An 11,474-nucleotide genomic window follows, 5' to 3' on the forward strand; every position below is an offset into this window, starting at 1 on the left:
CACCCCTGACCCTCCAAACCAAGCCCTCACCCCCACCCCTGACCCTCCAAACCAAGCCCTTCCCCCACCCCCAACCCTTCCAACCAAGCCCTTCCCCCACCCACAACCCTCCATACCAAGCCCTTCTCTTAAACTTAAATTAAATTACCTTGGCGACGAGGCCAGGGGGTGAGTGTCCCGCGGTGCCGGAGGGTCCCTCTGCGGCCAACCGAAGGCGGAGACTTGATCACAGCGAGACAGCCGCGGCCAAATGTCCAAATCCACCTGTGAAAGGCTCATTAAAACTAATATCTGGGGGTTTGTATCTTCTTTTCAGAGATGTAAAGCAGATGCTTCTGAAACTGGTGGAACTTCGATCCAGTAACTGGGGAAGAGTCTATGCAGCTTCTACCTTCAAAGAAGCAACACCTGACAATGACCCCAATTATTTCATGGTATGTTTGCAGCAATGATCACCATTACTGAATACTAACTAACCCAGTACTAATGGATATATTTTTAGCATAGAGGTTACAACTCGTGTCTTTTTACCTTTTTGATGCATTCATAAAGCCATCATCTTCTGGTCTCTGTAGAAATGAAAAGTGATGTGTTAAAATGATTTAATAGTGACGAGGGCAGTATTTCAATTTTACCTAGCTGCATATCACGGGGAATATCCCAAATCTTTCCCTGTGCCGAACTTGTTAATATAATTGGTTTGGTGAGAACTCATCCATGTGGCCCCTTTACAGGATCATTTGACTATGACCAATTTATTTAGCGATACAAATTTTGAGTACACTTTGAAACGTTCGTTTTACCCTTGTTCCCTCTTTCTAATGTGCATTAGTTCATACATGTTTGGGTTTACTGAACTGTTTGCCCAACTATTATATACTGAATATAGTAGTGAACCAAAAACATTTCAAAATGAAATTTGTGTGTGTGTCTCATGCCATACAAAACGAGATATCTGCAATCTGGTCAGCGACTATGCCTGCTGCTGGAATTCATCAACAATCAAAAATGGTGACCTGGTGTCTGTTACAAACGAATGAAAGGGTTATTCTAGCATTTGCCAGATTTCACCGCTCCTTTCACTGTCGTGCTAGAGCAGGGGCGGCAACTCCAGTCCTCAAGGGCCAAAAACAGGTCATGTTTTTGGGATATCCCTAATACCTGGCCTGTCTGGTGGCCCTTGAGGCCTGGAGTTGGCCGCCCCTGCGCTAGAGCATCTTACATTGAGCACCACAGGATCTGTGTCCCTGTTTTTGTTGATGCACATAATTCAATTCTTCTCTTCGTATATAATGAGCAAATGCAACCTCACTATCCTAACGTTTTATAAAGCGCTCTGCTGTGCTGTCTTGGTGATAGAATAGGCATCTGTCCTCTGGAACCTGAGGACTCTCAGCTAGGCATAAGAAATGTGGTTTTCCGGGACACCGTCACTTTTGTATTCTTATCATTCCTTCAGCAAACCCTTTCCTCACTTCTGTAAAAAGGCAGCAATGCAAATCTAGGTCTGACCTAAACCTTGAGTGCCAGACTGGCCTTTCAGGATTAACCAATTCACATTCTGCTTGCTACGGTGCATGGACCGGTTTGCTGATTCATGGACAGTCCCTACAACTTGCCAGTGCTCACTTCTCCGAGGTTAAGGTTACCTGGGTAGGCTGAAGTTTTAGACACCAAATGTACAGCCCTGAAACAATACCGTGTACAAAAAAATGGATTAACTTAGGAAATGAAATCAAATCTTTCATTTCAATTCTGATTACCATGATTTAGCATCTTAAACGTGCTATTATTGATTCATATTTGTTTTGTGCCAAAAGAGGTTATTTAATTATTGGAAAATTATTTTGAAAATTATTTTAATTTTATTATATATCTATAGATCTTTAACAAAGTGTGTATATACACACACACACACACACACACACACACACACACACACACACACACACACACACACACACACACACACATTTTTTGTTAAAGGCATCAATCACCAGTATTCAACTCATTCAACATGCCATAGCCATTCAATCCCTTAGACCAGTGATAGCCAACTCCAGTCCTCAAGGGCCACAAACAGGTTTCAAGGATATCCCTGCTTCAGCACAGGTGGCTCAGTCATTGACCTCAGTCATTGACTGAGCCACTGAATCAGCCACCTGTGCTGAAGCAGGGATAATCTTAAAACCTGACCTGTTGGTGGTCCATGAAGACTGGAGTTGACCCCTCCTGCCTAAGACAGTAGGTGGAACAGCTGTTTACACTGGCTGATGGTCATGGTGGTTATACACCGCACCACACTGCCATGTGTGGGCATAGTCGTTGACCTTCAGTCAGTGTTTGTCAAACCCTCCACACTCCTGTTTATTTATGCCAGTGTATGCTGTGCAATGGAAATGAATCCAATACACGGACATTTAAACGCTGCCCAGGAAATCTTTCTGACCACACTTCTTTTCCTCAGCAGTTTCTAATCCTGAGCTCCACCTTCGTTGCTACTTCTCTGGGATCATCAATTGATCTATTTTCCTGGTGCTCATCAGTTTGATTAAACCTCTTGTTTGTTAGTCATCACTGAGGTTAAGCAATAGTAATTCTGATTTGCCTACAGTGCTTTCCAGTTCAGGATTTAATCAGACCAATAATCCCTAGTACCTTATCATAAGTAATAATCTTCACTGCCTTTGAGAAGAAAAAAAACCCTAGACATAAGAAAAAAGTACTGACCATACTGAAGATATCAGATGCAGATATCAGCATTTCACTATGAACGTCTGTAGAAAATGTATTAAATAAATAAGTGTGGACGGCATTATAAACACTATTGTTGCATGACATTCGATGCAATAACTTCTTTGAAATGCAGCCATATTATATAGATATGTATTTGTTTTTTAGAATGAGCCTACGTTTTACACATCTGAAGGAGTCCCTTTCACTGCGGCAGACCCCGGTAAGCCTCCTGTCTTGGTTCTGTCCAGTGTCTTGCTTTTGGTTTCCACTGCCATGACTCTGCCGCACAAAGTGTGCTAAGGATCAGTGCACTTAAAATCCGCAGTAATTGTCAAACTTTATCCCGTCCGTGCTGAGAGGGCCTGCAATGGGAAGCCACACAAAGCATGTAAAATAATCATTGTTCATCATTTCCCTGTAGATTATCAAGAGAAGTACCAGGAGCTACTGGATAGAGATGATTTATTTCCAGACTACGAAGAAAATGGAACCGGTTTGTCCAGTGGTGGAGACCCGTAGGTTTTCTTTAATTATCTTGAAGCAGATATTTTGTTCATGTTGGCATTTCATTTCTCTTTGCTCAACCTTTAGTTGATAACTGGAAAAGTGGGCACACTCATGCTTGCTTGTTGGAGGAATTATACAGTAGTCCCATTATACCATAACACATCGTAATATGAACGTAAGAACCCACAATACATGGTTACAATTTGCAGATGAGGGAAATGAGCAGTAGATAAAACAAACTGGTAGGTGTTTGAATGGTTTGACTGAGAATAGGGAGTAGTGACAATATGGAAAGAGCTTCATTTTTATTTTTGGGTTTCATATTTTTATATACATATTAAATATCTCTGTTGGCTGTAGATGTATATATTACAACATAATTAGAATATTGCAATTAAGCATCCTAGGCATCAGTCCTTGACATTGACAAAGGTACAGTTTACATCCTTATTTCTCCCGCTCTCCCCGCCCACCCCCCGAATGTTTGTGATTTTGAAAAAAGGTTTTTTTTTAAGGGTAGATTTATATTTCTTTTCCAGAGGGACAAAATAATAGCACATTCCGTTTTGAAATGGGAGGTTTCTCTTATTTGGTATAATATCCCTCTGTGGAATTCTTCTTTTGATACCCAAATCCATAGTTTTGATGCGCTAAAACTTTGCACCCATCACAAGGACCGGTCAACCCTTTGTGTGTGCCTTAGCTCCCACTGATCAATCTTTTGTGACATGGCTGGGAGAGAGTGATATTAAACTCAATTGAACGCGATAATTCTGACCCTATAACCCCTAGAATAATTCTTCCCTGACGGTTGCATTCATATGACTTTAATGTATGCCTGGACATTGATGGGGCTAATTGAGTCTGTGAGCTGGAAACAAATATCTGTTGTATGCAACCCAGACAAAATGTGTCATTTGTTATTGTTACAGTAACCTTGCAGGTCACAAGACTGTATTTTCTATTCTTGAGAATTATATCGGATTTTATTTATCATACATTTTTAAATCTGGAGTGACATAGGGAACCCCTCTCTGTCACCTTGTACCTGATAACCAGGTCCAGTCTTAGGACTTTTGATGTCTTTGAAGATACTTCTGACCAGATCAAGTCACATTTCTGGTGCATCTACACATTCACCAGTCGCTACTATTATATACATTTTGTTTCATTTACCCATTAATGTAAACGCTCGGTTAACCCAGGTGACATCACATGAGACCGAGAGAAATGGGTATATTAAAATGCAAGTTAACCCCTTGATTGCTTTGTTAACACAATTGAATAGGTTAAAGGCATTAACGTGACAGCAGTCATCTGCGAGATTGAGAATAAGTTAAGTTATTACATTTCATCCTATGTGCACCTGTAGTACTTAACTTTTCACTATAATATAAAACAGAGGTTTAAATTCCCTCGACCTGGAGTATGACTTATTTATTGCACAGGGCGATTTGAGCATTGTCCGTGCAGAATATGCACTGGAATATTTAAGTCCAATTCACCTGAATGGGACGGATATCTCCCCAAACAGGGGAAGTAGCTTCACAGCATATTTAATAGGGGCCATAGTAACTATACCTCATTGCGTATCCAAGACAGTGGTGGGATTCAGCCGGTTCGCACAAACCTGTTACGAAAATGTCACAAGTTCGCCGAACCGGTGCTTAATTCTCTTACCTGTCCGGGTGGTGGGCATCTGGCGGCATCTACAGCATATCCCGGCATCTTTTCCCCCTGCATAAGTGCTCAATTTGGGCGCGCGGCATCAAATGGCGTCACGTTGCCATGTCAACGGGAATGCCACATGATGTAACGCATCACGTGATGATGTCCTGTTGATATGGCAACGGGACGCTACGTGACGTTAATTATCATGTTATCACATAGAAAAATAAAAAATCATCAAAGATACATTGTTACCAAAACTTCAAGTTGATCATGGGGTTAATGATGGTCGCGGTAGTGAAGCCGCCAACACGGTAGATAGAAATTGAAATGTCCAGATTCAGGAGCACGTTGTATCAGGTAGAAAGAGCACCCGCTCCCGGTTGTAGTGATGAGAACAGTCCCGCTGAGAAGGGAAGACGGCTCCGCTGGACACAGTGCAGACTCCTGGGCTCTTAAACCGACACCCACAGCACAGCAGGAAGAAGTCGCCTTCTGCACTGTGTCCAGCGGAGCCGTCTTCCCTTCTCAGCGGGACTGTTCTCATCACTACAACCGGGAGCGGGTGCTCTTTCTACCTGATACAACGTGCTCCTGAATCTGGACATTTCAATTTCTATCTACCGTGTTGGCAGCTTCACTACCGCGACCATCATTAACCCCATGATCAACTTGAGGTTTTGGCAACAATGTATCTTTGATTTTTTTTACATTTTTTTTTCTATGTGATTTCACAATGTACATTTTTACTTATATTTTATACATTCTTCCAATCCAAAAATAGTGTTTCAATGTAAAGATCAATGTCTCGGGCCTCAGTGTAAACCTTTAAAGTAGCTCTGTCCAGGATAGTTTGTCAAGTTATGGTTTATTGCGCTGTTTGTTTTTACAAATCTCACGTGCACTTCCCTATTTCAAGGAACTTTGATGACTTTGATGATGACGAGATGGATCCAGAAATAGAAGAAGCGTATGAGAAGTTCTGCTTGGAATCAGAAAACAAGAAAAAAAGTGAAACTTAGACACCACAGTCAGCCTTTTCCGGACAGGTTAGGTATGATGTTTAGCAAACAGGGGCAACATATCATTCTTTAACCAAACTTGTTAAGATTGAGCTTATCTGAAACCTTAAAGTTATGCAAACTCTTTTGTTAAATTGAATGCCAAAAAAAAGTGTAAACTGATTACCCTGTAACTTAGAAGAAAAAAAAAAAAAAAAAGTTTGTGTATATATTATAGTTTATTTTATGTACAGTTAAATGAACAGTATGGTTTGGTTGCAATAAAATTGATTTGAAAGAAGTGTTGTGAGCACCATTTCCTAACTTGCTGAGACCACGCCACTTAGATGTACATATTTATTTCAAATAAACCTCCCCTGGTCTGGAAAAAGAAAAAAAAGAACCAGTTGTACATTAGCATATTTATTAATGTTCATTTGTCAGAATGGTGGTTGCTCAGCAGGTTCCTGTGATTTTATAATTAGGGATTCCGGTTTTGGGTTTTAATCGGGCAAAAAAAACTCGCCGACAGATTATTTTGCACTTCGGTTAAAAACCGATAAATACCGTAAATGAAGCATCATTTCCTATTAAATTCCACCTCTTGTTGCTGCCCATTCATAGGTGGGAGACAGAAACATCACCGGGGAGGATGGAAGCTGTAAAACAAGTGTACCAATAAACACCAAATGTATTTTTTATTCTTAACAATGATGAAGGCCGATTTAAAAAAAAAAAAAATTCAAATAAAATTAAAACAGAAAATAAACAATTCTTTAACAAAAACATAAACCCCTGAAAACCGGAATCCCAATTTTAATGGGATATTGAGATAACATGCTTATGGCTACAGCTTTAAGTCTAAGACACCCAGTGGTTGGGGAGAGATATTATACCTTTTTGGCTTATGATTTTAGGTGCAATCTTCCTGTATTATTCAGGGCTCTTCATGCATGTGTTAGAAGAATATAGCAGCAGTGACTAAGTAGGTAGCAATGTACCAAGATACAAAGAATCAGTGTTAACAACTTCTAGGAGTACTAAGCAGATATGTCACTCATCATTGGTGCAGCAACCAGTAAAGCCACTCAAAAAGCTTCCAGTTGGTATCTAGGCTGAGTGGAGAGCAGGATACCTGAGGTTTTGCCAGCCATGATCACCGCTCTCTGCAGTCATGGTGCCCTTGCATAGTGTAACCAACCCAACTACGTACTTACCAAAAAGCAGCAGAAGTACAGAACAGTGCTGCTGTTGGTGATCAACTTTTACAAAGCTTCTAGATCTTCTCTTGCCAAATTGTATTTTAATTTCTGGGAAATGTAATACCTATATCTATGATTTCTGAATGTGAAGCCATCATTTATAGATACATTACATGTTTCGCTGGTGAATTGACATTGACTCTGTTCAACACATTTTATGCTGTTATAAATGCTGCAGGTTGTGAAACAAGAAGTATTACACACTGAACGAAAACATGGAACATCTTGGGCCAGCCTCATCTCTAGGGTGGTTCTGTAATCCATTATGATCGATCCCCAGCAAGCCAGGAGAAAAAAAAACAGACAATTCCTCAAATGTTGATGATTGTACTTCTTATGGAGCACTGTTGTGTAGTAGAAGGCTTAACTTTGTAAAGTGCTTTGGATGCTATATCCTAATAAGTATATCCTAACATTATGACGTGATTTAAAATGCAAGATTACACCTTTATTACTACACATTTAGAATTGGTTTATCCATATTTTTCTCTCGAAGCAGCTGTGCTAGATATTCTAAAACCATGACATAGGAGTTCCGTCCAGGATAGTTTGAACCCGCGATACAGGCACTATAAGAGGCTTAGTCTATAAACTCCCATTAAAGTCAATGAGCTTATAGAATGAGCCCCTAAGTTGTCGTGGTGTAGGGTGATCATTAATGGTCCCTCACTCTGCTGGCCATCAAGTAACGCATAGAAAGTCTGCTGTTTCCTGTAAGATGTGTACGTTTTTAGCAGTGCAGGTCCTCGGCACGGTCAGACGGTTCTATCGCTGTATCTTAGAGCAGAGGTTACCAACTCTAGTCCTCAAGGACCACTAACGGTCCAGGTTTTAAGAATATCCTCTCATGAGGCCCATCCCTAGGTGGTAAGCAAGTAAGGCAGCCGAGCAAGACGATGGCAGAGGACAGCGGCGATGCCAAGGAAGAGGACTAGGGCGGGAGAGAAGCAGGGCGGCAGTCCACGGAAAAGAGGAGCATGTCCCGGTGGTCTGACCCGAAAGTCTTCACGGACTTTGGGTGCCTGCTGCTGCTACAGCGGGCTCCTCCTTGCTCTGACTGCCGTCATGCTTCTCTTCTGTTGTCCAACGCCTCTGCCGCCCTGGTCTGCTGCGACAGTCCTCCGTCCTCTTCTCCCACCGCCCTTCTCTGCCACAGCCCTGCTCCACTCCTGGCCGCGGCCCTCCTCCACCGAAGCCAGGTAGACAGTGCCACAGCCGAACTAAGGGGGTGAGAGGAGGAGAATGGGGGGTAAGAGAGGAGGTTATCAAATAATATATTATAAGCATATCTAATGGGTTTAAATGGACCAATAGGAAGCTGTGACATCATCCCTTGCGTTGCAGCTTCCTATTGGTCCGCGTTACATGCCTGCACCCCCTATGGAGGTATGTATCTCAGGAATCAAGAGGGTTTATTCAAACCCTGCCCTGTTAGTGGTCCTTGAGAACTGGAGTTGGGAACCTCTGCCTTGGAGGACAGAGTGCAACACATCCAAAAGCTTCCTACTAGGTTGTTTAATCAAAAGTTGCCAGTAAGGGGCGCTGCTGCTTCACAAATTTCTAGTTCAGACTTTACTTAAAGCTGCAATCCCAGATGTTTGTATTTATTTTTTTAACAGTATTTGAGCGGTGGGGTTCTCCAGGGCCAAGATGCACTATTTTCTGCTCTGGAAATCCCTAGGTTCTCAATATACATACTAGTGAAGTTACTGGTGTTGAATATCCTCCATCGGAAATAAAATGGCCGCTCAAACCTTGAGGGACCCACAGGCGACTAGGAAGCTGTCATTGTTTGCGGCTTACTATTGGAAGACCATTTATATCTCTAGTAACTTCACATGTCTGTATCTTGGGAACCAGGGGTCCTGAAAAGAACACTGGGCAGATGCAGGGGCCCGACCGACTGGTTCAAATCCCTGTTAAAAGATATATTTTTAAAAAGGTAGGATTGTTTTAATATCTGAATAAGTTTGTTTTGCAATAAAACAAAACCTTTCTCTAATGTGAGGATATCTGGGGGGGCGCATCTTCCCTTTAAAATCTTTGCACTAATTGAGTTACAGCTCAGTCTGTGTTTCACAAGCGGAATCCTCTTGTTGCCCCAGCTTAGGACAAATTATATATGCCCAGACACAAGCAGTTTTTGAATTCAAGAAGGAAGCCCTGTAATATATTTCCAAATTGCAGTAACAAATACCACATAATATGCAATCTATGCTCATTGTATTGATGAGTGCATGGTAGTAAAGCAGTTCAGACAAAGTTTACACCCGGATTACTGCCTTTTAAAGCCCTTGTGGCAACCACCAGAACAGCTGTTTTATATGCAGAGGCAACTGAAACGTAAGGAAAGTCAATTCTAATTCTTGTAGAGAAATATTTGTTTTTGGTTATTCTGCACACAAATAAATCTTGTGGCAGCTGGACGTTATATTAATCAGTGCGTTAGGGTTGGTCATTTTTCTTTTTTGGGTTGCCTTGACCATGAACAGCAATTTTAAGTAACATGTCTAAGTATAATTGTGTAAATGGCCTTTACTCGCCCCCTTTTCAGCCAGGCCCAATGCTCTATTGTAAAATTCTCCTGCCGCTTTGTATTTTTTATTTATATTGATGCAGCATATTTTCTGGATTCTTGTAAAAATGGAGACACTTGACTAACTATTTCATGCCTATAACTCCGCTCTGATTACGCCTCACACTGAGTTTGCTGCAGCATTTTTCCCTAAAACAATTTTTGGCATGTAAGTTAACAAATACCATATGTTTTGTATAACCTTTTTTTATGTTTAGAGTTAGATTTGGGGTTTTAATTTTGACACTATTGAACATTTCTTGAATTATGGAACAATGTAAACATGTCAGTGAAGGATGTACATGGCTGAGTGTTTATTCATTTACATATTTATACAGTAAGTGGCATTGCTGCCTTGGGGAATGTGTTTCACTTTGTTGCCCAGCAAATTCTTATTAATATTTCTATTGCCTCACATAGTGGAATTAAGAGCCAGCATAGACAGGTCCATCAAAATATGTTTTCTATGTTCATTGTTGTGAAAGTTATTTAATTATCTTTTCTGTTTTACCTTGTATAAATCCAGTAAATAAAAGATTTTCAATAAATTGGTTCTTTTTTTTTTTTCCTTAACTAAATGGTGGTGGTGTTTGCTGAGATTGTAAGGTTGCGTGAGTCCAGACACAACCTTCTTGATAAACTCTTTACCTCCTATCTATCTTAAATAGAGAATAAGCTGACACAGATTAAAGTAGATAGGTATACCACCCTCTAGTAATAGGTGTGTCAGCTGGCGCTCCTTCTTCGTGACCAATAAATAAATACAATGAAAGGGTTACACAGTGACAATTGCAAACCTAGTACTAAAGGGTTAATAAAGTAAATAAATAGTATATAGTCACAACATGTGTTCCCAAATACAGAGACCACTATGGGTATGCAGCTTCTTTACAACCGGAACTAACCTCAGGACCGGTAGGAACTATAGAAAAAAGTGCAAAGCCCATAGAGTAGTAAAGTCTGTTTATAGAATAATAAAAAACGGTTATAAACACTCACAGAAGAATAAGTGAAGGAAAATCCGTTATTTCCTCCCCGGGCTTCAGAACCGAGAGGAACTTTTCCTCTGCCAGGTACACTGAAGCCTTGTGACTGGATACTACACCATCTGCACCTGTTTGCAGCAGACTTCCCAGGAAGCTTTCACGCCCTGCAACTGTTATCTTCGATCTTTGATGAACCTTATCAGGCCTGGAAGACGAACGAAATGAAACGTAACGCACGCCAGGTTTCAAATCCTTTGTCTCAATTTATTACTCATAGGGTAATGATTTTTATACAGAAAAAAAAAGATATTGGTTAGAGGCGTAACATAGGCGTATCATAGGCGTATACTAGGTGTGTCTTGGGCGTAGCTTTGATTAGAGGCGTGATTTAGGGGCAGGACATATTAGTGGCGTGACTTTTGGGACGTGTCTTTTTTCAATACAAGCAATGTTCTGAATACATAGCTTATTCATTGTCTGTTATCAAAAGAGACCTTGAGTCTTAGCAACTTTATTACATTATCTTGCTTCTTGCAGAGAACCATTCTATTATATTCTACTAAAACACCAGGAAATTGACATCACAAAAGTATCTAGTAATATCCTGACCAGGAAGAAAGGAAATGCAATTTAGCAGAGAAACTGAGTGCATTTAGGAATTATATTTCAGCAAAAAGGCTGACTACAGAATCTTAACTAGTTATGACCATACAAAATGGAAGCTTAACATGAGTGCAGA

The 11,474-nt window shown here is 40.7% G+C and overlaps 1 protein-coding gene across 2 annotated transcripts in view; it reads left to right on the forward strand.

The window, feature by feature from the left end:
* PAIP1 (poly(A) binding protein interacting protein 1) overlaps positions 1-7,524 on the forward strand; it is a 54,035-nt gene extending 46,511 nt beyond the window's left edge. Inside the window, exons 8-12 of one of the 2 annotated variants that reach the window (XM_075588919.1) lie at positions 317-434; positions 2,902-2,956; positions 3,158-3,251; positions 5,831-5,965; positions 7,353-7,524. In XM_075588919.1, the coding sequence (XP_075445034.1) occupies positions 317-434; positions 2,902-2,956; positions 3,158-3,251; positions 5,831-5,933 (370 nt within the window). In that variant the 3' untranslated portion in view covers positions 5,934-5,965; positions 7,353-7,524. Of the gene's footprint in view, positions 1-316; positions 435-2,901; positions 2,957-3,157; positions 3,252-5,830 lie in introns of both variants that reach the window. The other variant, XM_075588909.1, reaches the window with a different exon arrangement.
* The last annotated feature ends 3,950 nt before the right edge of the window (positions 7,525-11,474 follow it).

The sequence above is a fragment of the Ascaphus truei genome, chromosome 1, assembly GCF_040206685.1.
Source record: "Ascaphus truei isolate aAscTru1 chromosome 1, aAscTru1.hap1, whole genome shotgun sequence".
Classification (NCBI taxonomy): domain Eukaryota; kingdom Metazoa; phylum Chordata; class Amphibia; order Anura; family Ascaphidae; genus Ascaphus; species Ascaphus truei.